At 56.3% G+C, this 26,746-nt stretch overlaps 1 protein-coding gene across 1 annotated transcript; it reads right to left on the bottom strand.

Annotated features, from left to right (window-relative positions):
- Positions 1-638: 638 nt before the first annotated feature.
- Positions 639-26,746, bottom strand: ASS1 (argininosuccinate synthase 1). The gene is made up of 15 exons (XM_066200990.1): positions 26,726-26,746; positions 24,243-24,354; positions 23,709-23,777; positions 23,291-23,479; positions 21,389-21,445; positions 20,877-20,951; positions 17,908-17,978; positions 17,486-17,516; positions 13,827-13,917; positions 11,944-12,028; positions 10,865-10,929; positions 6,916-7,047; positions 3,168-3,324; positions 1,456-1,521; positions 639-970 (listed from the first exon to the last, which is right to left on the bottom strand). The coding sequence occupies exons 2-15, from the start codon at positions 24,348-24,350 to the stop codon at positions 916-918; spliced, it is 1,251 nt and encodes a 416-aa protein (XP_066057087.1). The 5' UTR covers positions 24,351-24,354; positions 26,726-26,746; the 3' UTR covers positions 639-915.

The raw sequence follows: 26,746 nt of genomic DNA, 5'->3' as shown, positions 1-26,746 counted from the left end.
TAGCAGCTCTGCTTTTGCTGCCCAAATGCGTTGGGAAGCAGCACATTGCTGCTGCTGGGATGGGGCTGCCCAGCTCCCTGACACCACTCTGGGTACCAGAGGAAGCCGCGTGGTTGGTGCACCCCCAGCTCCAGGGAGCATCTCTGCTCCTGTCCTGGGGACACCTAGTGTGGGGAAACCACAAACCATGTCCTTCCCCAGTCTCAGCAGCGCTGAGCATCACCACATTCTCAATGTTTGCTCGGTTAGGAAATCCAGCCCTTTCCTTTTCTCTTTCCTTTCCCTCTACTTCCACCACAGCTCCAGGTTTCTCCCGCTGAGCCAGGAGCATCGGGAGCACAGGCATCTGTGCTGCCCAGCCCGGAGCAAGCACTCCTTTCCTCCTGCAACACCATCACAGGATATTTCCTGCATTTTCGTCTTTCCCGAGTCTGCTCTTTAAAGCTCACTCAGCAGAAAGGATCAAACCCCGTTAACCCCTACCCACCCAGCTCACCCCTGCAGCCCCTCGCTCCCCACCTTCGCACAAGGTACCACCAACCCCCCACGTCCTTCGCAGCCACTTAATCCATTACCAACTTCACAAAGCCGGGCTGGGGGAAGCGCTGGACCAGAGGAGCAAACAAACGAGGCAGGAATAAAGCCCGGCTCTCAATGCCGGACCCTGCGCGTGGCTGGGGGTTTATTCTTTCCCCACTTCTTCTGCGATGGACAAACCTTTTTCTTTTTCTTTTTTTTTTTTTTTTTTTTTTGCCCTGATTGCATTTCACTTGCAGCCCCGTAACAAAGCCGTCACCTCCGCCGCCACTCCGCTCCAGGGAGACGAGTTACAATTACAAATTGCCACCACAATTAGTGCTGCTACTTCTTAGAGAAATTAGAAAGGGGAGAGGGAGGCTCGCGTGCGATTGATTGCTATTCATCCTGCTTTACGGTGACCTTGCTCTGGAGACGATGATATTCCTTCAGCCTGGAACCCGGGATTTAAAAAAAAAAAAAAAAATTAATTGTAAATTAACAGTAAGAACACACATTTCCTTTCAATTAATTTAAACAGAATGAGGGGGCGTGAAGAGCAGGCGTTTGTTAAGGCCTGTACAGTTTAATTATTTTTTTTTTCCCCCCACGAGATAATGTAATTAATCTTAGAGGAGTCGGGGGGACACGGAGGATCGGGGAGAACAAAGCAGTTAACAGGCAACGGAAAAATTAAGATCCCATTATGTAAATGCAGCGTGTTTTACAGCGCTGGAGTTGGGAGGGGTCTGAGAAATAAGTAAAATAACGAGGCTGGCTGTGCTGGGGAAAGCTGCAATTAAGCAGCGCTGGTGCTGGGGGGGCTGGTGGCACCCCACTGCTCAGGGGGAGCTTGGTTCACCCCCAGAGCTTGAAAGGGAAAGGAAAGGGAAGAGGCCCGGGGTGTTGGGGGCTTTTCCCCCACTGGACCCCACAGACCTGAGCGAGTTGATGTTGATGAAGCCGGTGGCGTCGCCGGGCTCGTAGTCCCCTTGCACGTTCATGCTGCAGAGAGAAAGGCACTGTCACTGCCATGGGGCTCCCGGGGGGAATCAGGGCAGCCCTTTGGGAAAGGAGAAGATGTGGGGGACCCCAGAGCTGGCTGCTCTCAGCTGCTGCTGCCTCCTCATCCACTGGTGGCTGTGGGGGCTCGGGTGAGGGTCCCTGCCAGCTCCTAGGGAAGGGGCACATGGCTCAGGAGCTGCCGTGCCCAGGCTCCACAGGCCCTGCCAGAGACACAGCCCCAAATTTCCCTCCTTGGTCCTTCATGTGCATCATCACCCTTCCTCCCCGTGCTCTGGCACCGCACAGGGGTGTTCACCCTGTTCCAGAGCAATCCTACAGGTATGGCTGTCCCATGGCAGGCTCTGGAAAAGGTCCTGGGCAGGAGACACTGCCCTGGGCATGAACAGGACTCCAGGCAGGGAATGGGGGTTTATGGACCTGGCAGACGATTCCTTAGTGCAACACTGAGCACATCCCCTTTCCCAAGGCAGCAGCCACCCACTGAATCCCAACTCCAACAGTTTCCTACATCCCCAAAACACACGGCTCATTTCCCAGAAACCACAAGCCTTCAAGGAGGAAGTGGAGGGAAATAAAGAAGAAGAAGAAAAAAAAAAAGAGTTTACAATGATTTTACCTCCCCTGACGGGCTACAGAAAAACCTCTGTGCTTTTATTTTTGCTCATTCGAGTGGTTCTGACCTGCTCTATAATTACGTTACTTTCTACCTACTGTGCAGAGGCATTTCCACACAGCTCTGCCTCTCACAGCTTTCTCTCGGGTTCCTGTGACGCCGTCACTCAAAGGCTTTCAAACCAGCGATGTAGAAATCAAAAAGAAAAGGAAAATGGTTGGAGACGCAGGGAGAATAAGTGCCCCTGCTTTTCTCTCCCTCTCTCTTTTTCCTCCATCCCACCCCCCTCCATCCTCCTTTTTTTTCTTCCCTCTTTTTTTTTTTCTTTTTTTTTTTTAATACTTTATTCATTTAATCTCTCCAAGTGAGAGTGCGAAGCATAATGAAGGGTTGGGACGGATTATTAGGAGCTGTTGATTTTGAGGGGGAGGGAAGGGGGGGAAAAAAGCCAGAGAAGAGAAAGAGAGAAGATAATTTGACATTTACTCCAACTGATCTAAACTCATTCGGGTGTATTTATGGCTTATAAAGTGTTTAGAGAGATTGAAAGGAGTTGAGGGAGGGCTGAGGGGGGAGCGCGCAAGCGAGAAAACAACATGAAGAAAAAGGAAAAAGCCAGAGGGGGGAAAAAACCCAATACAGACTTGAAAACATGGCTCATGCTTCAGCTGGATGCTGGGCTGGGCCCGTGGTGTCACCTGGGCCACTGGGAATGGGATGGGATGGAGTGGGATGCAGTGGGATGTACGAGGTGGGATGGGATGGGATGGGATGGGATGGGATGGGATGGGATGGGATGGGATGGGATGGGATGGGGTGGGATGGGGTGGGATGGGGTGGGATGGGGTGGGATGGGGTGGGATGGGATGGGGTGGGATGGGGTGGGATGGGGTGGGATGGGGTGGGATGGGGTGGGATGGGGTGGGATGGGATGGGATGGGGTGGGATGGGGTGGGATGGGATCCTCACTGTCACCACTCCTGCCCACCCTGACCTCCCAAGCCCCACTCACCTGACCAGCTCCTCGTTGTAGAGTGACCGTGGGGACTCCCTGCCCAGGATGTAGACGTGGCCCTTGAAGACAGAGAGGCGGACGGTGCCCTCCACCGGCTCCTGCGAGCGCCCAATGCACTCCCGCAGGAACTCACACTCAGGGCTGTGCCAGAAGCCTGGGGACAGCAGATGGGATCAGCAAGGGGCTTGGGGAAGGCCACAGGCCCAGGCGGTACCCCAGAGCATCCCAGGGTGGTCCTAAGGCTGTCTTACAAGGCAGGCCGTGGGTAATTTCCAGGGGAAGGGCTGCAATTGCAGGACTGGGAGAGGAAATGAGATGCTGGGACACGTAGGTTGAGCCATGAGGGATGGAGACCTCAAGTGTTTCCCTTCTCCTTGGTGGCCCTCAGGATCCCACTGAGAGAAGAGGACGGAACAAACTAGAAACAGGCCATGGGGCCATCCTTGTTCCAGCTCTGCTGAGCAGGGGTGATCATGCAAATAAAAAGATTTGTTAAGTAGGCAAGAAATTGCCACTCAAAACCCACCATCTTGGGAGGGGCCAGGTGGAGATGGACAGACAGACACAGAAATTGGGGAGGGGTCAGCTCCCAGCCCCCCAAGAAGAGGATGAGCCATTCTCCCCTGGGAGGGGCAGAGTAGGGGTCTGCCCCAAAGGGCCAAGCTGGACTGTGCTCAGGGGAATGCAGCCCCACAGGAATACTTCACCCCCCAGCAGCTCTGGGGAGGGAAACCCCCTCAGCAATGGGGGTCCCAGTGGGGCAGTCACCCCAGCAGTTCCCATTCCCCACCCCAGAGGGATGCAGAGCCCCCAGATGACACAGCCTGGGCTGACACTGGGGCTGCAGCGGGCTGTGCTTTGGGGCACAGGTGTCTCGGCAGCCCCGAGCGGGCTCTCCACCCTCCCAGCCCCTCCAAGGTCAGCGAGGCTCAGCTTTTCCCTGCTGCTGCTTGTGGGGAAGTTTGACTTGTCCCCACTGCGGTCCCAGCACGAGGAGCTGATGGGACATAGGAAACCAGGGCTGGCATCCTGGAAAACTCCATCTAACCCCACCAGCCTACCCCTGCCCTGGCTCCAGGGAGGACAGCAGCCCCTGGCAGCCCAAATGCCCTGAGCTGGAGCCCAGGCTGGGTGTTGGGGTGATGTGCACTCACACCACGGCCCCCCAAAACACATCCTGGGGGAGCAGCTGTTGGTATTGCAGGTGCTTGGAGGGCCCTGCCTGCCACCTCCATGCCCCTCCTGTCCCTGAGCAGGGTTATTAGGCAGGGAGTCCTCCGAGATCCAGAATAAAGCCTAGGAGATGTAGGAGGAGATAGAGGTGGAGGAAGAAAGAGCCCATTCACCGCCCTCCGGTCATCCCCGGTTTTATCTCTCCCATCTCGCACCGGTGCCCTCTCACCTTTCCCTTCCCAGCTGGGCTCAGGGGCCGAAGCCATTAAAGAAACAAACAATTTCTTTTGTTGTTTGGCCTCACCAGCCCCTGAGCAGGGCCGTATCCTGCAGCCCTGTCCCCGGGGTCCGTGTGGCCCTGCTCCAAGGCACGGCACCATGGCCCTGCAGCCCCTCACCACCAAACCCTGGGCTGACCCCCCTCAGCTGCTCCACCGCAGTGTGGCCGGGGGGCTTGGGAACCCCTTCCCTGAAATCAGCACTGCCGTGTCTCTAGGAACCCCGGCTCCAGGCAAATACACTCCTTTTTTTGGTACCCACCCTCCGAGTACAACTCTTCAAATAGCAGGATTGATGTAAAAATCTCTGTAAAAAATAAACCCCAGACACATTAAAATAATAACCAGCTGCTTAAATCCTGACTCTGACAGCTCCAGGTGGGAGAAAGCATCTCCCCCCTCCCGACCCCCCACTGCAGACACTGGAAGCGATCCCCCTTAATGACCTTCCCACCATCCTGCCCTAATCACGGCGCAGGCAGGGGGACAATGGCATTTCCGCACCTGGAAAGGACGGGAACTGGCTTCAAAGCCACCCCTCCACAATGGGATCAATAGGAACAGAGGGAGGATAAACACTAATTCTCCTAAAAACTGGACTAGCTGCAATAATGAGGTGTTAAAGGAAGGCGAGCTTGAAAGCCTGGCCTCCGGCAAGGGGACCCACGGGTGCTTATTGCACCCTGTTGGGGTTGTTCCTTGGATTCAGGATTGGCTGGCAGGGAAGTCTAGGACCAAGCTGGAAATCCCTGGGGATTCAACACGTGGAGCCAGGGAAACAGCAGCCTCTGCCTGGCAGAAGTGGGGAGGGAGAATTTAAACCGTGATTCCCCCGAGTGGCTTTTTAACTTGGTGGCTGCACAAGTGGGTGGTTAGGAATAAACAAACAGGTTTATGCCTGTACTTAAAAAAAAAAAAAAAATTAGTCAAAAGAAAGGCAGCCCAGGTCAAAGTCTAATAAAAATGGCCAGAGGCAAAAGTGGCACCAGGGAATGAACGAGGGCAGGGGCTGTGATCCAAGAGGAAGGTGGCAAAGGCTTCTGCAGCCCCTGTCAGGGCCTTAAAATATGATTTAAGCAGTAAAGGGGCTCAGGCATTAAATGCCAGTTGCTGAGGAAGATGCAAGAGGGAATGTCCTTGGAGGGGAAGGTGACAAGCACGAGCACCAGAAACTGCAGGGGAGAAAAGCCTAATCCAGACCTACTGGATCTGCTGCTGCCCAAAGCCTGAGCTCCCAGAATCAGGTTATTTCCAGAATATCTTCCCATGGAAGACCCATAGGAATCATCCCAGCCCTTGTGGTTAGAAACACCTGAAACGTGATGGGAGAAGGAGCTGGGAGGCTGAGAAATCAGGGCCTGTAAATGAGAAATGTTTGGCCATGGGGCAGGAATCTCGTGGTGTGGAGCCTCCAGGGATGACAGCTCTGAACCCAGGTGTGGGCAGTGGGGTTTTGAGCCCACTTAGGGCATTTTGGGCTAATCCTACTTCCTTCAGCTTAGCACCAGAGACTGGCTCGGGGTGGATGCATGGAGCAACCCCCAGGGCAGTGCTGGTTCTCCTCCCTGGGTGCCAGACCAGGGAGTTGTTCCCTGTGGCACAGGGGAAACGCTGAGCTGCGACCCCTCAAACTTAACCCATGATCTGGCTCCACAGGAGGAAGGACACAGGGCTTCACTGCCGTCCTTCCCTGCCGGGGTGAGCCAGTGAATCCCCTCATCCCTTACAGCTCCCAGCCCTCTCCAGGCAGTGCTGTCCTGTCCCAGACCGGGATCCCAACCCGCAGTGCCCCTGTGTGGGCTGTGCACCACATAGCACAGCCAGGACTTGCCATCCCTCCAGAGTCCCCCGTGCCACACTGCCAGGGCACAGGGACAGCTCTCCAGCTTCAAATGCCAGGGCAGGGTTTGAAGTTTAAAGTTTGGGTGTCCCACATCCCAGTGCACATGAGGCAAAGGCAGAGGTGGAGGGGGCTGGAGGTGAGAGCTGGGGAAAGGTGACATGAGAGGGGGAAAAAGGATGGTGAATTACATCCGAGTGTGCTGGCTGGGATGAAGAGATGGCACTGGGCTGGGAGAGATGCCACGAACAAGCCCTCATGGAATATGGCATTGCCTCCCAAAGGCAGGCACAGAGCTCCCTCGGCAGGAAAGCAGGCACAGCGTGGGGTTTTGCTCGGCCCAAACCCACCTCAATTTTACAACCAGTGGGACCTGCAACCTCCAGCAGCAGTGAGGGAGGATGAGGAGGGAGGCTGGAAGGATGCTGCTGTGGCAGGACTGGACTGTACCTACCGTTGTACACCAGCTCTGAGAATTTCAGGGAGAGTCCCTGCTTGATTTTCCGCACTTCCCGGTCCATGGTGAAGGCCTCGATATCTAAATGTGCGTGGTATAGGATCGTTCCTGCTGGGGTCTCATAGATACCTATCCATTTTTCCAGGCAGGGGGAAAAGCAGAAAAAGAGAGAGAAACGAATGAGACCAAAACTGTCAGCAAATGACAAAAAATAATGACTTGGCTGACAGAAGGAGCCGTGGTCGAGCGCATTCAGTCTCAGCTCGCTGTAAAATGCATCTGTCATTATATTCATGCTGGGGCCGAGACAGTCCACTCCGCACCTTGCGGAGAAAATTTCTAGATTCCCCTCTTTGAAGAGGCACTCTGACGAGGCTAAATGACAGGGTTTGGGAACCGATCCCCCCACCCATCCGTGCCCAACGGTCTGCGGCTGAAAACCTGTAATTAACGGAACGAGCGGGGCACAGGCATGGGGAGCGCAGGGCCTGAAATACCCTCCTCTCCCCTTGGCTGGCGAGAAAGGGCCCCGTGAATCCGCTGGGAAGCAATGAGGCTACCTGGGGGCTGGGAGGGCAACCTCCTTTGGGGCTGGCAGGACCCCCCCCTGCATTGCACAAGGCCTGGGGATGGAGGATGCTTAATTGTTTCGGCAAGCTGCTCCTTTGTTCCAGCCCTTCAGGGCTTGTTTTGTGCACGATGTGGTTGTTTGGTGTTTAAATACGAGTATGGCCGTGCAGTTCTCCCGTCCGTGTTGGATGCAGGTGGAAATATTGTGGGGAAATGCTGAGCTGGTCTGGCAGTGAATATGTGATGGGAAAGGCTGTAACCTGTCCACAGCCAGGGCTGCTCTGCCCCCAGCATGTCCCTGTCCCCTGCCCGCCTATGGGGATGGTCCCTTCCCAGTGCTGGGCATCTGCTATGGTGCAGTCATGGGAATGGCAAAGGACACAAAGGAACCCTGTAGGAAATCGTTCCCCCTGAAGGGAACATGCCCCCAACCAGCCCCAAGAGAGGCTGAGGGGAGCCCACAGGGCTCAGAACTTCACCAGGCTCTGCTCTCTCTGTGGCCTGGAGAGTGACACAGGCTCAGCATGTCCTGTGCCAGTGTGGCCACAGTTCCACAGTGCAGCAGCCCAAGCCTCTTCCATCAGACCTCATCCCAAGCAGCGTCCATGATTTCAGCATCCTACAGGCACAGACCACAATCTGACTGTCCCAAAGGAGAGCCAACCCCTGGTGATGGTGCAGCCCAGTCCCTGGGGCAGCACACGAGTTCACCAAACATCCACTCCCTCAGGACTGTGGGAGCAGACAGCCAAGTTAACACCAAGCCCCAGCCGTCCCTATGGGCACAGCAGTGACACAGGGAGCTGCTCTTTGTCCCCTCCAGCCCCCGACTGCGGAGCTGAGCCCACTACTAACACAAGTCATATCCCCTCTCCTTCTCCTTTAGATGTTAAAGCCAGTTTGGGCTGAAGATTTGGGTACATGCCTTGACCCCCAGCCCCTGCCCATGTGTGGGTGCTGGGAGACAGGACCAGAGTGTGTCAGCTGGGCAGAGGGGAGGGCAGCTGACAGCCACTCTCCAGCCTCGCCACTGCCGAGGAGACAAGAGACACCTTCAAAGTGACACTCGCAGCATCTCCAAGTGTCTATTTTCATCTCCCCATGTTTACAGGAAAAAGACAGAGGTGTCAGCACTGCAGCCCAACGATGCTTCAATCACCCCATAATTACTGCTAAGGAAGGGGGGACATGGAGGGAGGCAGCGAAGGAGACAGCTGCCGCTACTTAAAATTTTCTAATTTGTAACCTCGGCTGTCACTTCACCTCCACACGAGCAATTTTGCTGCGCTGAGTGCAGGCTGTCACTCCCGACGTCATCCACCGGACAGGAAGGGATGTGGTGCCTTCCCGAGGGGAAGGGCAGGGCAACGCTGTGCCCACGGGAAAATGCTGCCCAAATTTCTACCCCTGGTCCAGGGCTGAGGCTGAGCCCGAGTTTGGCCTGGTATGTGTTCGTTGCAGGGAAGGGGTTTTCCACTTTCCTGCTCCATCAGCGCAGTGCATCCAGAGGAGGAAAGGGAAAAAGGAGGAGAGAGCCAAGGGGAGGAAAAGCCCCAACCAACGGCAGCGCTCGGCTTTTGGCAGCGGCCGTGCCCCTCCTTCCCTCTTCCTCCCCACTGATTTCATTTACCCCGCTTAATTAGCCCCCCTTCGGAGTTAAAAAGATAATTTGATAATGAGGATGTGAAAGGGAGGGCGAGGCAGGGCCGTGTTCCTGCTGCAGCCCGGAGCCCCCGGCCGAGCCGTGCCCCCGGCCGGCTGGAGCGGCGCTCCCTGGCACCCTGTAATTAGCCACCCTCCTCCCGCTAAAACAAATATGGCAAAACCGAGTTAATAGGGCTTAAAAGGCCGGTGCGAGTGCGTTCCATGAGCCCCTCGCCCATTAGGCCTTAACGAAGCCCAATTAGGAGCTTAGTAAAAATCAATGTAAATGAATTTTTCCTCTTCTCTGACTTCCTGGGACTGGGGGATGAGGGAGAGGAGGCACCTCCGCTGCCACTTCCACCACAGGGAAGGCTCTGGCCACGCTGCTGCCTGTGCCTCAGTTTCCCCTGCAGAACCCCAAATCCCTGGGGCACTAATGGGGTTTAAAGGGTTGCTTCCTCCAAGCCCTGCTCCCATCTCCTGCACCATTGATCCTAAATCCATTTAGGGTCCAAAACGCTCCTGGCAGTGGTGGGGTCACCCTGAGCTGCTCTGCACCCCGAAACCGTGGAAGAGAGCAGGTACCCACAGCACCCTCCTGTTCCTTCTGTTCTATCTCTCCCACAGGACATCTCGCGGAGCAGATTTCTGGGAGGTTTCCCTTAATCCCAAGAAGCCAACCAAGGGCAGGATGCTGCTCAAAGCAAGGGGGGGGGCCTACCCCAAGGTGTCATCCCCACGGGAAGCCACCCCAAGGTCTGATCCCTGCAGTGCTGTCCCCAGACCCCCCGGTCCCCCCGCGCACAGACACGGCAGCGATCGCTCGGCAATGTCACGCAGGAGACAGACGTGACAGTTAAATGGGGTTTAGAGAAATTATTAAATGCTGGAAGGGTCACTAGAGCGTGTCAGTGGCTCTTAAAAAAAATAGATTTTGACAAATTACTCAGCATCCTGCATGCAAATGCACAAGCTGGAGTGTGTGGGTCGTGGTTGGGTTTTTTTCTTCCTTCTTTTGGCTTTAATTTGATTATTCAAGCTCAGATCAAATGATTTGGGGTTTTGTTTCTTGCCCTGCAGTGGGGAGGAACACTGCAGACTTAGTCTTACCAAAATATTTGCTGTTGTCCTGCACAGAGGGCAAGTTCAAAGAAAGGAAGCATCTAATTAAGTATTAATGAGCTTTAAAACGAAAGAGTTGGAGCAAGGAGTTGGGAAATGATGCTGAACCACCTCCTTACTCAGTTTTGCACAGGGCAGCTCGCTGCCTCCAGAGGTTTTCAATGAAATTGATCCCAATGGAAGATCAATATTAGGAGACGTGGACTCAAAAATGCGCAGATAAATCAAATATTTGCTTTTTTTAAGAGAAACCAAAACGTAACTCGGATCAGCTTCCTGTAGTTTGTACAGGTATTGGAGAGTCTGGCACCATCCAGGACCTCCCATGAGCACATCCCCACACAAGCCCAGAGCCTGGTGTGTTTCCTGTGGGGACAGCTCTCACCTGGAGGCACTGGGACCCCAGGGCAGGTGCCAGCAGTGGCAGCGAGCGGGCAGCTGCTGTCGTTGGAAAGCAACAAGGAGTCCCTGTCACGGGGGAATCTCTGCCAAAAGCTGATGGGGAGGGAAAGGTTGAGGGCTGCTGGTGTGACCTGAACCAAAGCACCCCAGGATTACTGAGCACCCACCATGGTTTTCCCATTTTCGTGTGTTTGCAGGACAGGCTCACCTCTGGATTTCATGCCAACGAAGCGGTTCTCCACGATGTCGATGCGCCCAACCCCGTGCTTGCCCCTGTGAGGGGAAGGGAAGTGTCAGCAGTCCCAGCCCCACAGTGGGACACGGGTGGCTGTGAAAGGTGGGTCAGAGGGATGGACAATGGGGAAAAGCCCCAAACGGCAGCAGACCAGCCCCTGAGCAGCACTGCTGACCACCAGTAGAGACCCCAGGTAAGGCGGATGATAAAGAAATGGATTTTTCTCTCCACCAGACCCTCACTTGTCACCAGGGCTACCAGTGCCACAGGCAGCCATGGTGCATAGGCCACTGGAAAATAAACTGGGCAAGGAGACAGGACGTGCCGCAGCTGGATTCCCAAAGTAATTTTAAAACCACTTATTAACGATTTAAAAAGTGAACTACATGGAAAAGTTCATTCCCATTCGCCACCAGGAGGATGAAGGCACAGAGGATGGCCAGGGACTGGCTGGCACTTAGGAGGAGTGGGTGCCCTCATGGGTGCTGCAGGATTTTTGGGAAAACTCCTGAGGATGGTTCTGTGCCAGCAGAAACCAGGCATGGGGTGGCACATGGAAAGAAAACCCCAAAGGAGCTGCTTCTGTGGAGACAGGACTAGAAAAGGGCGATGAACTTGGCCAGCAGGTCTCCATGCCCCAAAAAAGTCGACTCTCCACACAAAAGGGACACTGAGCCCTCTTGGGGAGACAGGGCAAGGCAAGATGTGAGAACAGGGGTTCCAGGACTGAGCTGGGACAAGAAGTAAAAGGTGCCCTGCAGTGGGCAGGGCAGCTGGGGCACACAGGGAGCCCAGAGAACGTTCAGAGGACTTTTTAATCCTCCTCATGCACAGCAAGCAAAACCCTGGGGTATTTATACCCTCGTGCTGCTGGCCTTGGTGTCCAGCTCTGCTCGTTGGCATTTATGGCACAACTGGGACCATTCCACGGCTGAGCACCATCCCTGGGCTCATCAGGACGTGTCTGCTCTGAGCACCCTGCTTCCACCCCAGTGGGGACCCTGGGGATGCTGCCCTTGTCCCCCGTGCCAGCTGGACAGGGTGGCACTCACGCGATGTCGTTCAGGTACACAAAGAGCTCCAGGGCCGAGGAACGAGTGGCTCCATCCCCAGTGTTGGTGACCTTCACTGGGACACCTGCAGAGGCGGGGACAGAGGATGGGCAGGATCAGCCAGTGTCAGGATTCCCCCGGAACATCATCCCATGGGCGTTAAATAGATGTGACAGATATGAACTCTAAATAACTTCTTAAAAAGGCATATCCAAGCTGGTGCGAGGGGGAGGCGAGGGGGGGGAGACCCACCTCGGGAGAAGAGCGAAATAAATAAATAAAAAAGGCCATAAAAACGTCACCCCCCCTTTTCCTCTCTCTCCTCCCTCTCTTTTTTTTTTTTAGGGCCTGTGAAATTGCAACCAGGCCCTTAACTAATTGAATTTCACGCTCCGCAATTGTCTTACAGCGCAGCACCTTCTGTCCCACCAGCCCTTGCCGGGGAGGGGGGGGACAGAGTGACAAATGTGTGCCCCCCCCTCCTCCCCTTGCCAGCACGGGGGGTGTCTGGGGGGGACCCCCACACCGGGGCACGGCTGCTCGCACACGCACGCACACGCACCCCGCGGCGGGGTGCTCCCCGCCATGAATTAATTATTGCACCTTTTTTTTTTTTTTTTTTTTTTTTTTTCCCCTTAATTTTTTTTTTTTTTTAAGGGCACCGGGCAGGAGCAAAGCAGAGCAGGGTGGTGGTGGGGGTGATGCTGAATAGAAAGAGGCATTTTTCTTTAGCGGTGTGAAATGAGCAATAAATGTATTAGGAAGCTGACAAGGGGGCTGCGGGGCCCACAAAGAAAAGCGGTGCGGAGTTGGAGGCTAATCCCCCCTCCATCTGCCCTCCTCATTACCATTTAACGCACTATCAGTTGCCAATCAGCCTCAATGCCTCCCTTTCTAGTCTTTATTATATAGGCGCCCGCAAGAGCCCTGTCTAGTGACGGGGGCTGTCAGCTCCCCCCCACCCCTTAAACCCCCTATTTTTCAGGGGTTTATAAACTCAGTTGTAAATTGCTATTAAATGTAAACTCGCGGCAATAATGAACCTTAAGCTGCTTCTCGGCGTGGGCCCCCCCACCCCGCGCCCTCCCCTCGCCCCGGCTCTTTCTCTCCTCATCCTCCACCGGGATATTGGCCGGGGTCCGCTCGGCGAAGAGCCGACGTTGTCGGGGCTGTTGTTGCTGAAAGCTGCTTAGCCTTTGAAATAGTTAATAATTAGATTAAAACTTCAAATAAATTAACTAGGGGCTGAATGGGCTGCCGAGAGGGGGGCTGCTCCTTGCAGGGGGATCATTATAATGGAGCAGGGAGGCTGGCGGTGGGGAGGGGGTGTCCCCTCCCAGCAGGGTCTCCCCCCAGCCTGTGCCGGGCTCGCCACTGCTGCCAGGAGGGATGGTGGCGCGGGGACGGCAGCGGATGGCAGAGGTGGGGATGCTGCCCGGTGTCCCCTCCTCAGGGATGGCTCTGGGGCTGGGCCCTGCCGTGTGTCCCCAGGGATGTGATGGAGCATCCCTGTCTCCTTCATGACAGCATCCCTAGTCAAATCCTGCTCCAGCTGTTTCACTGGCCAGCATCACCTGCATGCCCTCAGAGCCACCTGCAGGAGAGGGGACCCTGTGCCCGCTGCACCTTGATGGCAGGTGAGGAGGCTCAGACCCCTTTCCACTCTCAGAGAGGGGTCCCAGAAAGCCTCTGAGATCTAACCAGACCCTCTGCACACCTCAAAGAACCCTGGTGTGCTGCAAGCACCATCCTCAGCCCCCATGTCACGAGTCAGGGCTCACCCATCTGCCCCCACCCTGGGGATGCTCCCAGCTGCCAGAGAACCCCAGCCCCGGCTGGGAAGTGGGGCTTGTCTTGGGGTCTGGCAGCAAGGAGGCTCTTACCCCGCTCAAACTTGATCTCCAGCACGTCTGGGGTGTTGGGAGAGTTGGCCGGATCACAGGTCTTGGTGTAGAGCCCTGGAGGAGCCTGGCTCTGCAGGGAGGGGGAGAGAAGAGCGACAGTCAGTGGCATTGCCATGGCCGACACTGCTGGCAGCCCCAACCCCGGGGTGCATCCCCCATCCCAAAGCACTTCCCTCTCCCCAGGGGCGCATCCCCCATCCCAAAGCGCAGGACCAGCACGGCACCGACGCTTACCGGGGGCCCCGGGAACAAAGGGGTTGGCAGAATCAGCCAATTTTTCCCCTCAACTTGATCTCATCTTTTCCTCCAACGCCCCCACAGCTGGAGGCGGGATGGCTGCGGAGAAGCAAGTCAGGCAGGGAAAAGCAGGACGCTGGCAGCGAGCGGCGGGGCAGGCGGGCGCCCGCACGTCCCCACACCGCGGCCGGGCTTATTCGGCGCTGACCGAAAAAACTAAATGAGGAGGCCTGACCCCAGCAGGTGCTCCCGGCACACCGGCTCTTTCACGGTGTCCCCGGGGTTAATACACACGGGGGAAAATAGAGCAGCAAAGCAAAAACCCATTTCAGAGCACATCAACCTTTATGTATATATGGTTTTTTTTTCTGAGATTTATAGGGAAGAGGCATCTTATCTCCATCAGAGCCAGGCCAGCGGAGGCTCGGGTGCTGATGGTGAATTGCTGCAATTGAAGTGCGTGCCAGAAGAAGTGGGAGGGGGGGACGGGGAATGTAATATAAAAAAGCTTTCCGTCCCGGAGAGCAAATGCTTTGCAATTTCACATGGTTCCTCAGCACTCACCCATGATGCGACTGCACAGGCTGACCCCAAAATACTTTCAGATCTGTGTTTGTCAACTCCTGCCTGCAGAGGGACTCCCCACCCAGCCACAGCGCCAGGAGGTGGAGGGGGAAGGGAGGCACAGAGCACCCAGGGCAGGTGCAGCACCATGGAGAGTCAAGCAGCCTTTTAAAAGGTGGCAAACTGGTATTTCCGCACTAAACCCAGCTGGACAGAGCTGGAGTTCTGGGTATCTCCGGGCAGGAGGGCCCTGCCTGGACTCTCCCGCCCAGTGCCTGGCCCACGCTCTCCCTATTCCTCTTCTCCTTTTCAAAGCACAGCTCTTCTGCTCACTTCATCGAATCATAAAATAGTTTGGGAACGGGCCTTTAAACGCCCCTTTCCCTCCTTTCTCTTACTTTCCAGCGAGAAAAAATAAGTGATGAGGTATGAAGCAAGTTAGGAAAAAAAAGCCCCATGGTAATCCAACCAAAAGTGATTGCAAAAAAAAAAATTAAAAAAAATAAAAAAAGCACTTTTTAAAGGGAAAATTAATTTCTCTACAGAAGAAATTTTCATCTAAAATTTTTCTCTAAAATTTTTCCAGATAGGCAATAAGAATTTCAGTAAGAAGTTCCATTTATTTTTGTCTAAATGTATTTACGTTTGCTGGATCACTGCCAGCACCTGAGGGAAGCCCACGCAGCCCATCCCACCCTCCACACTGGGGGAAGACCCCTTGCCTCACCCCGAACCTCGGGGTGCACATCCCAACACCAGCCACAGCCGAGTCCTGGGAATATAGACACAGCTACCCAAGCACTCCCTGCAGCAAACCCCTCCTCAGATCTCATTTTATGCCATTTTTGCCCCTTTCCCTCGTTTTAAGTGAGAGGTGCTGGCAGACAGGCACATCTCCCCCGTGCCCCCACGCACAGATTACACGGGCTGTGGATTTCAATTTTACATCGTCTGGCCTTTCCTAGCCCTGATCACACTTATTAACTAGATGAACCTGTGAGAGATGATGAAAAACTTTGAGTTCTAAAGGAAAAGGTGGAGGGGGCTGGGAGAAAAAAATATCGGAAAGTATTAAAAACTCTTTACTAAACATTGGAAGTCAAAGTCAGGTAGTTTCCAATTTTCCGAGCCAACTATGAAAACCCCTATTAAATAAAATAACTAAATAGAAATAAAAGTGACATTTGGCTTGCATTCCATCATTACGGTGTGAGTCTGTCCTCTTTTTATTCTCTCTCCTAAAAGCACAGTTCAAATGACAAATAGTTTGTTGCAGTGTATCAATGCCTTCTATTTATCCCTCCCCGCAGGGGGGCTAGTCCTGCAATGTCATCTTTAAAGGGGAGAGAGGAAAAAAAAAAAGGGGGGGGGGGAGAGGGGAAAAAAAAAAAAAAGGAAGAGTGTGTGGAAAGTGAGAGAGGGAGGGGGGAAGAAAGAAGCAAGAAAAACGGGGCAAGAAGAGAAGAAATTGGAAGCAAATGGTCCATGAAGTAAACCATGATGCAGAGCTATCGATGCCGCAAATGGTTTATTCATCCGGCTGATATTGTTGTGCCCGGGACTGAATGAACTCTTTCAGAGTGCCATATGAAGTTAAAGCAAGTAAATTTCTATCTTTCTCCACATTAGCTGCCTCATTGCCCTTCAATCGGGCCTCACAGAGGCAGAAAATAGCTCAACCATCTGCTTTCAAATCCCTGCGTTTGGCAGGTCCCGGGGGTTTGGGGAGGGGAGCCCACCGTGCCTGGCACCCCGGATCTTGCCACGGCCACCTTGTGCCCAGCACCGCTTCCCGGGCCGGGAAGGGGACAGCGGTGACAGTGACAGCGGTGACACCGCGCACCAGGAAGCCACCTCCCAGCACTGTCACAGGGTGAGGATGCTCGGGGATGGGGTCGGGGCATGGCTCAGCCCCATTTTCCAAGCTGGGTTTGGGAAGGGAACGGCCTTGGCAGAGCCTGGGGAGCGGGGGAGGAGAGGGGAGGTGCTGGGTGCGGCAGGCGGGGTCAGGACGGGAGCGGGTCCGTCCCGTGCTGCCTTCACCCAAAGACGTGAACCCCCATCCCGGTGTCAACCACTCTCCGTGAGGAGGAGAGCCCACGGGAATCCGGCCCTGCAAAGCCTGACCCACAGACACCAGAGGAGGAGCGGGACCCCCTCTCCACCTTTCTCTTCCTCTCGCCCCCGCCGCAGGCACGCGTCAGCCCCGCTGCGGGAGCCGGCTGCGGGCACGGAGCTGCAGCGGCTCCGCTCCCTCTCCGCCTTCCCCTCCTCTCCCCGGGCTGTCTAATTGGGGCTGATGGATAGTTTAAATAGCGGCCGGGCGCGGTGACCCGCTGGAGCACGAACAGCGCAGGCAGGGCCAGCAAGACCACGGCTCGGAGCGGCCGGAGACGGGGCGCTGTCAGCGGCGGCGCCCGGCCGCAAGCCCCTGTTGGCAGCCGGAGCTGGTGGCCCCATGGGTGCCCACAGGGTCTCCAACACCGCCCATCCAACGGGAGGTTTTGCCCCACACCCCCATGGAGGGCGGGTTGGGAAAGCAAGGAGGGCTGGGCGAGCTGCAGGGGACACCCCGGACCTCTGCCGCTCGCCACCAGCACCGCGCCTGTCTAATTGCTCCTTTAGTGCTGCCCCGCGACATCGTCCCCTCCGCTGTCATCCTGAAACTGTCCCTTCCCCTATTCAAGCCGGCGGCAATTAACGTGCCGGGGGAGGCGGAGGGGCCGGGGCGGCGGCGGAGCCTCCCCGCACACACCGACGGCCCCGCCGTGAAATTTCCAATTAGGCTGCGAATACACGAGACGCCCCCGGCCCCCGTGGCTGCCGTGATCGATTACCTTGGGGTTCTCCAGGATCCCGGCTTCGTAGCTGCAGCGGGAAAAGGAAGGAGAGAGAAGTCACTGCAGCACCTGCAACTTGCAACCCCAAAACCCACCGGGACGAGACCCCCACTCCCACCCACCCCATGAGGATGGACATAAGTACGCGTTATGGATTTCCAGAGCATTTTAGCGGCAACCCTGGAAGGAGAGCCAGGCTTAGGAGAGTCCAGGAGATCAATGCTGCCACTTGGAATGTGGACAACTAGATAGAAAGGGGAGGATGGAGGATTTGGTGTCACCCATGATCACCATGTGGTGGGGCAGTCTGGGACAATGGATGTGTAAAGGCTGTTCTGGACAGGTAGGTTGGAGGGGACTGGGGCTCCAGAGCCCAGGTCCTCAGCTCACGGGGGCTCCCCACCTGCCCAGCTCCTCACCTGATGTGCATTAGGTTCTCATCCATGCTCCAGGGTGTCTGAGGCGTCACAGGCACTGGGATCCCATGCTTCTGCAAGGAGAAGGAAAGTGGGGGTAAGAGTCTGCAGGGAAAGTCAGCCTTCATTGATGCTGGTTCCCAGCAGGATCAGCCCCAAAAGCACTAAATCACAGCCCATGGCCACCACAGGGCAGCACAGAGCAAGCTGAACTCCCATGTCCCTGAGCAACATCAGCTCCCACTCACAAGGGCCACCTCAACAGGGACATCAGGGACACAGTGTGACCGGGGGGAAGAATGTCCCAGCCCTTCCACGGGATGAGAAGGGGCCCCAGAGCACCCTGCAAACCCCACAGATGGGAACACCAGCACAGATGTTGTCTGCTTTTCCTAGGTCCAGGCCCAGGATGGTGCAACGCTCTCAGGTATGTGGTGGGATTGTTGGGGTGTTCTTTGCAGGGCCAGGAGCTGAACTCCATAACCCTCTGGGTCCCTTCCAACTCAAGATATTCTATGATTCCCCCAGCCAGGTGTCTCAGCAAGCGGAGGTGACACAGGGATTTGAGTCCCCAAATCCACAGGATGCTCTAAAGCCTAAAGAGGACTCGTGCTCTGTCATGAGGGGACACCAACACATCCTCACAGCCTCGTGCAAACACATGGTGAAGCAGACACACCCCAAGCAGGTGACAGTGTCCCTCTGAGCCTGGGCGCCTTGAGCACGCCATGCCCAGGGACGTGTGGCCCCACCCCAGCTGCCTCCCCTGCACGATGTGCAGCACCGAGCCCGGCTCCCTAACAAGGTCACCAGGGTGCTCATTTATCCGCTGACATCTCAATGGGGGAAATTGCCTGTGAAGACGAGGTGAATACCCAGGGGAATCAGCAGGAGAGGTGACGGCTGCAGGCTGACACTGGAGCCAGTGGGGACATCGCCCACCCTGCCAGGACACCAAGACACAATGTGCCAGCTGTGGGATGGCCATGGCAAGGCAGGGATGGGGACAGCAACTCCCACTGAGCCTTCATGTGTCTGTACAGCCCGTCCAGTGCTGAGCAGCTCTGGCATTTCAGTGCCACCACAGCAGGGACATCAATGAAGGGCTCGGCTGGGAACAGAGGAGCAGGGGCTGAGCAGACGTTTCTTGTTTGCCAGGAACAGGGGGAGGAAATGCTTGTGGTTGTTGCATCACAGCCCTCAAACCATCACATGAAGTGGAACAAGATCTTATGCTGCAGAGGGTCTGACTCAGCCCTGCTCCTGGGGGGACATGGCCTCAGGCTCACGGGTTCTGATTTGCTGGTTCCCTGCCATAATTGCAGCACAGGGCCTGCTGGGACCCCCCATTATCCAGTCTAGACCTCCTCTGACAAAACTTAAGGCCATTGCCTCTTGTCCTATCTTGTATTCACAAGGAGGAGACCCACCATTGGCACACCCATCTCACCTGGGGCGTACAAATCCATCTTTCAGACCTGAATACCCAGTGATCTTGAGCTGACTTGTGCCCTCTCCTGCCTCTGCCTCCTCTTGGCAGCTGGGGAAGCCAGTGCTCCCCCACTCATCCTCACCTCATTTCAAAAAGGATCCTCCAAGTCCAGACCCAATATCTACGGAACCCAGGCAGCCTTTGCTGGAGCCAAAGGTGCCAGGAGCAAAGAGGGGTTTTGTTCCCAGCTTCTGTCCCTGGCTCTGCCTGCAGCACAGCTAATCCTGGAGCAGCATCCAGGAAAGCTTGGCTGTTCTCACTGAGGTGTGTGAGAGTGAAGCAACCACTGGCACAGATTTGCATCCAGGGCAAGGCTGGCTTCAGCCCCTGGGCAGCAAATCCATGGAAAGAGCTGTGCCACAGTGAAACAGATCCTCACTTTCCCTGGCGCCAGTGGATCCCCAAACATCCTCATTTTCTAATTCCCCCAGCACCAAGGTGAGCACATGTATGTGCTCAAAGGACCTGGCCATGCATCTCCCCCTCCTAAGGATGAAAAAGAAGGGAAAACACCTTTATTTTTGTAACAGATAACCAGAGACTGAGAAGTACTTAAACCCTCACCCCACCACCTTTTGCTCTTGGAATGGGGCCCCAACCCATTTCATTTCCCTTTCCCCCTTCTTCCAAACAAACAAAACAATCCCCACAACCAAACAAAACCCCCAAACCCAAAACACATGTTCCCTTTTCCATATAATAAAACCGCAGCGCTCTTAATAACTCCCCTATTTGACAATTTGTTTGGCAACATATGGAAAGCTCTCGTAAACTCTCCCCTTCATAATACAACGGCAGATGGCAAACACAATCCTCAACACGCCGCTCTCTCCCTAATGGGCTCAGAGGGCTCCTCACCCCATGCCACATCCCTCCAGCTCCACACCTCGCCTTCCCAGAGATTACCCAGGCAGCTTCAGTGGCAGCTATTTAAAAACTGAAGCAATTTTCTGGTTTATGCACAGAGCTGACTTTTCCCTTTTGATTGATTGAGCCGAGTTGTCAAGCATTTCCATGAAGTCGCTAAAAAAGAAAGGTACCCTGGTGGGCACATAAAAACCTGATGCAAAACTTCTAATATGTTTTATTGTAACTTGTACTTCAAAAAGGAAGGGACAACAAAGGTGAATGTATTTGCTTTGTCTGTTTCAAAAGTCAGGGAGCTGGGACCCGTTTCCTCAGAAAGCAGGTTACAATTAATAGCCAGGTAATTATGGGGCTCTTAGAAAGGAAGGAGGGGAAAAAAAATAGAAGAAAGCAGGGGGGGAAACCCTGACCAGGAGGCTCCTAAGTGCTGCTGCAGGGATGTTGTGCAGGGTGTGTTGCTGTCACCCACCAAGTCATGGCAAACATCCTGTGGTGACCCTGAGCATTCCATGGACACTCCAAGAATCCCATGGTGACCCTGAGCTTTCATAGCCACTCTGGGCACCTTTTGTTGCCTTATGGCATCTTATGGCCACCCCACACCAGCTCCTACCTTGGCATAATCCATCAGCTCACGGCGTCCGGGGAAGCGCTGGTAAAACTCGGGCAGCCTCCATGGCGCAACAACCTGGCAGGAGGGCAGGAGCATAAGATGAGAAGCCCCCTGGCCTCTTGTAGCCCCTGGGACCCCACTGCCCCTGGGAGCCAAGACCCACAGGGTATTGGTTCCCCAGCTGAAATTTAATCCCCCAGCACAAGGTGGGAGTAAACCAAACCCCGACCCTAACCAGGCGCTGGATGCAAAAGGGAAACAGGCAGCATCGATTATCCAGCAGCTGCCTTGGTACTGTCTCCTCTGTGGCCTCGTGGTGTTTGGGGTAAAAATAGGTCAATTAAGGATCATTACAGCCCCCTGAAATGCCAAAACGTCGCTGTGTGCAGCTGGTGGCTTGTTAAAAGTGAGGCAGGGCCCTTTGCATCAGTGTTAAAAGAGAATTCCCACCAGCTGCAGAGAGGCCAGGAGCCTGGCAGTGGGGAGGCAGGGGATGGCTCTGGGTGCCTTACCTTGATCTTGGGGCACAGGGCATAGCAGCTGAGCTCAAACCGAACCTGGTCATTGCCCTGAAAAATGAATGGGAGGTGCTGAGGGGGCACAAAACACACATGGAGCCTCTGAGGAGCTGCTTGGCTCCAGCCACAGCTCCCCTGGTGATACTGCAAACCTGAGGCACAGAGGGCGAGGATCCTCTGTCCCATGGGATCATTCCTGGTCCCTCTCCATGGCTGGTTTGAACCACAAACCACCTTTCCTGTAGCTCCTGATAGCTGTGTGTTCAAACCAGATTTGGGTATTTTTTCCCCAAAGACATCAAAGGACAAAGAAGGAAGAGGGTGAGGTGGGGGTAAGACCACGGCGAGCAGAGGGATGCAGCAGCTCATAATTAAATAGCTCAGAACCTCCCTTTACCTGAATTGGCCCTTGCTGATTAGGTCCCACGAATGAGTCCAGGTAGCTGGGAAGGGACAAGGAGCAGTAGGAAGGCTGGGAATTATGAGCACTTCCAAGGGAATAGCACTCCCATTTTCCACCCTCACCAAGGGCCGTAAGGACCACCACTTCCCTCCTATCGGCCTGGAGGATACATTTACACCCGGGCTGGGAATTCCCGAAGGACTATTACACACAGGCAAGTACATCCACCAGAGCACTCATTTCCCTCACAGGCCCAAAACAAGTCCATCTGCTCCGGCAGTGGGGACACCCCAGATGGTCCCATTTAAGACTCTGCAGCCGGGTCGAGTTACCCGCAGTCAGTCCCTGCCTGTGCCCGCGGCCTAATGGCTCGGGGAGTGCACCCACCGAGGGTGCCCCTGCCAGCAGGGATGGCTGGTGGCACCTGGGAGCACAGGGGACGCCGTTGCATTGGGGGTGTGTTACTCCAGGGCCCCTTGGAGCTGGAGCTTTCAAGAAAGTGGATGGATGAAATGGACAGAAAGGGGTGCAGGGACCGGATTGCAGCAGGAAAGTTATTCCGGTCATGTAGCCCACCAGCTGCCCCTCTGCCCCATTTCCTGGGTGCTGGAAAGTCCCTCGGCAGTCTCCTGGCTGCATTTAACATCCCCCATCTAGCAGAGGCCCCACCGCGGGGACCCCCAAACCCGTTGTGATCCCTCAGAGAGTCACCTCCCCTTACCCCAAGGCTGTGGAAAGAGGAGAAGGAGGCACCCGGCAGGTCCTGGGTTCACCCACTGAGCCCTCACCTGCCCCAGGTGTCCCTGTCCCGGACCGGGCAGCGGCTGGAGGTGCCGGGGGTGACCCACCCGCAGGTCCCACGCCCCCACCGCGCTCCCCGAGGGGGATTCCCCCTCTCCAGGAGAGGGCTGGCCCCGAGCATCCCTTTTCCACGGTCTCTGGCTGCCTCTAGCGGCAAAGTGTCCTCCCTGCGGCCAGCGGGGACGGGGACAGGGACAACCGGGATAGGGACAGGAATGGGGACACGGACCGGGGGAACCCGCACCGAACAACCGAGGTAGGGACCGGGACGGCCAGGATAGGGACAGAAATTGGGACAGGGAGAGCCAGAACTGAGGACAGGAACAGGGACCGAGTCTGGGACAGTCGCACCTATTCCTGGTCGCCCCTAACCATGCCGGGTTGTGCTGGCTCAGTCTCAGCCGGCTGCCGGCCCGGGAAACCTCAGCATTTTGAAATTGCTGCCAGAAACAGAGCGTTCAGCTGTGACTCCAGCCTTCCCAACAGCGAGACGGAACCGAAATTGGGCACAGAAATCCCAGAAGTGAGAAGGAAGTGTTGAAACACGGTTGAGTTTTGCACAGCCCTCGCCAAGCACCCACAAAACCCCCAGTGCATCCCTCCTGGCACCCAGACCTCGGCCCGTAGCCTGACCAGCCGCCCCATCCACGCACCTCCAGCCATCCCTGCCCGGTGCCCGTGTCCCCCCTCACCTTGCCCGTGGCCCCGTGGGCGACGTGCTGGGCTCCCTCCCGCTGGGCGATCTCCACCAGCCTGCGGGCGATGCAGGGCCGGGCCAGGGCCGTGCCCAGCAGGTACCGATCCTCGTAGAGAGCGTTGGCCTGGACTGCCGGCCAGATGAACTCCTCCACGAACTCCCTGCTGACGTCCTCGATGTAAACCTGCCAGCAGAGGGACATTCCCGATGGAAGGGTTGCTGGCGGGGAGGCGTGCGCTGCTCCGGAGTTTTAGGGACAGCATGGTGAAAAGTCTCTTTGCCTCTCTTTTCCTAAAAGGCTTTGGGGCAAAGCCTCTGGAGAGGGGATTTCTCATTGGCACGGTCCCCTCTGGGGTGTGGGGGACGCTAGGGCTCACCCCCATGGTGGGGAGCAAGGGGAGGGACACTGTTACCTTCTTGGCCCCCAATGCCAGCGCTTTCTTTCGTGCTGCCTCAAAATCTTCCTTCTGCCCAATGTTGGCCTGGAAAGCAGTTAAAAAAAAAAAGACTAGGTGTGAAACAAGACCACAAAATCCAGTGCAAGCCCAGTTTGGCACAGGGCATCATGCAAGGCATGACAGAGCCCATGGTGGTTGGGCTTGAGGACACCCAGGACAGGCAGAAGGAGAGTTCCACCCCTTGAGGTGGATATCTCAGGGCCATGCCCCCCTCTGCCAACCCCCTGGCTCTGCCCTGATTCCCTGCCTTCATTAGCAGAGGGTCATTAGCTGGCAGGGACAGGCTGTGCCACACAGGGCTGGCAGCTCAGCAGAGCAGCAGTGAGCTGGGCCATGGTTAACCAGTGCAAGCGGGGTCACCACCACAGCCACACACACACCAGCACCCCCATTGCTCACCCAAGCCCCCCAGAGCAATGGCCCAGCACCCCCTCCACCCCCAGCCCCAGGGGACAGGGCTCCTGTGACAGGGCTCAGCACAGAGCTCACCAGGTAGGCAACGACGTCGTAGCCCTGCTCCTTCAGCCACACCAGGATGCAGGAGGTGTCGAGCCCCCCGCTGTAGGCAAGGACCACTGTGCCCTTGGGCTGAGCCATGGTGCTGCCAAAGCAAAGGAAAAGGGGGTCGTGATGCCACCTGCCCTTACTGCAGCCATCAGCCGCGGCAACAGGAAGGATCAGCTGAAGCAAGAGCCATCCCAGGCTGCAGGGAGCCAGGGCAGGGCTGGGGGCAAGAGGAAAAGCCACAGCACTGTGACCATGGCCAGGCTGTGGCTCTCAGCCAGGGAGGACACCCTGCCTGTGCACCCGCTGGTGGCTGGGCTGCAGAGGAGGCCAGGGCAGCCAGGAGGGCTGTTTTGCTCTTACCTTTTCTCCATGCTGGCAGCCCCCGCACAGCCTGCCCCACGCTCTGCACGTGCCCTGCGATGCTGGGGAGCCGGGGCTCAGGCACAGCTCACAGCTCAATGCCTTGCTCTGGCAGGACTCAGCACGTCCCGGCCCTCTGCAGAGAGCTGCCCCAGGCTCAGCCCCCAGGGCCCATCAGGACAGCAATGGCTGCAGGGCTGGGGGCCTTGGCAGCATCCCCTGGAGCCCAGCCCAGCCCCCAGTCTAATTAAAGCTTACAGGGCATTTGTTCTAATTGCACTGCACGTGTTTTCTGCCAGCACAAAACACCTACGTGGGGGATTCAGCGCCTCTCACGCCCCAGCCAAGGATATCAAGGACTTCAGCCAACAGCAGGAGAGGGTGAAGGATGCAGCAGCCTGGATCTCGGGGGATGCTTGGGGGTCCTGGGCAGGAAGGAGCTCTGGACTGTCCCTGGGCCAGGCCGTGAATCCCAGGGCCCCACGAAGAGGCGATGCCAGCTGACCCTTGGCCGGGGGAGGAGGACGGCGGAGCCGGCCAAGCCCTGTCCTGAGCAACTCTGACACTGCTGCCGCCGAGTCAGCACAATGCTGCTCCTGCAGGCCGGGAAGGCGCCGTGCCGACCTGCCCCAGGCTGGCTCGCCCAGCGGGATGTGGTTATGCCGGGGTGTGCAGTGGGTGCAGAGCCAGCATCCCACGGGGCACGGCTCGGAGCCAGCCAGGGGCAGGCTCTGCCCTGCTTCTGCCAGGTTCTTGCTGAGGAGCAAAGGGGTCTGGCAGCCCCATACCCTTTCCTCCAGCTCCCCGAGCAGGCCTGTGCCCGTCGGGCTGCCACGCAGGCTTGTGCAAGCAGCATTTCCCTGCTGGTGGGGCCCCGTAGCTGTGCCAAGCTGGGTCCCTGCCCAGAGAGGTCCAGCCGTCCCTTCCCCACCGGGGCATTTACAGGAAGGCAGTTGCAGTTCCCAAAACGGCCCAGCCCAACCCTGACGCTGCTCCTGCGGCTCCTTTTGAGACAACTTCCCTCCTTTAGTCCCAAACTCATCCCCGCTGTGGCCACCAGCATCGCTGCTGCGGTTGCCAGCCTGAGTAAGCAACCTCCGAGACCTGGCACACTCGCTCTACAAGTGGCCCAGCAGGTCGAGAGGGAAATGCCTCCAACTTTTTCCTGCTCAGACACGTCCCAGTGTCGCAATGCCCGAGGAGCCTGGGGGCACCTTGTCCTGGAGACACATCCTGAATCCCAGAAAGGGGGTGGGGCCACCAGCGTTCCCAGCTCTGGAAACACGGCTCGTGCCAAACCCGCCTGCCCAGGAAGGGAGAGCCCCGAAGTTCCAACGTTCGGTGGCAATAAATCAGAGCAAACAAAGCTCGGTGAAGGGGAACGCGGCGGGACTTTCTCAGCCCTTATTATTATTCCGTAGCAATTTCCGTGTGAGTTGGGGCAGGGATTTTACTGGAGACGCTGCCCTATGCCAAAGGAACACCGCGCTTTCGGTTTTAAAACCAAGAAATAAATATGAAGAGGGAGGAGGATGAAAAGCCTGAAACTTTGGTAAAGAGAGGAACTGTCTTTGCCAGCCGGGCTGGAAGAACAGCCGGGCTGCTGCCTGTGGGCTGGGATGGAGGAGGCAGGAGAGGCAGGAACAGGCAAGAAGGGCAAGGACAAGGGCAGGCAGGAGGGGCAGGAACAGCCCTTCCAGCAGCACAGGCATGTGCTCACTGGTGCTGGGCTTTTCTTCAGCATCACTCCTCCAACCTCGTGGAGGTCCCATTCTGCTCCCCAAAATCCCCAGAGCAGAGTGGAGGGGGCACGTGGTGGTGCTGGCTGAGGTCTCAGTTCCTGCCCTTGAGGGTGGCCCGGGGACCCTCAAGGAAATGGGACTCACTTGGAACCCCCTGCCCATCCCAAACTGAGCTAGGAAGGGCTTGACCGCAATCTGCACAGCGCTGGGAAGGAGCTGGCACCCCACTGCCCTGCTCCAACACCCAGGGGTGGGAGACACCCGTGGGTGGGTGGAAATGGGGCAGACAGGATGAGGGGACATCCCCCAAGGCAAAGGTGCCCCTTCCCCCTCTTCCCCCGTGCTGTGCCCACACTCACGCACTCCCGGTGTCTGGCTGCCCTC

Source organism: Chamaea fasciata, unplaced genomic scaffold (genome assembly GCF_029207755.1).
Source record: "Chamaea fasciata isolate MVZ Bird 193981 ecotype frontalis unplaced genomic scaffold, bChaFas1.0.hap1 SCAF_20, whole genome shotgun sequence".
Lineage (NCBI taxonomy): Eukaryota > Metazoa > Chordata > Aves > Passeriformes > Sylviidae > Chamaea > Chamaea fasciata.
This window is presented reverse-complemented; position numbering and strand designations above follow the sequence as displayed.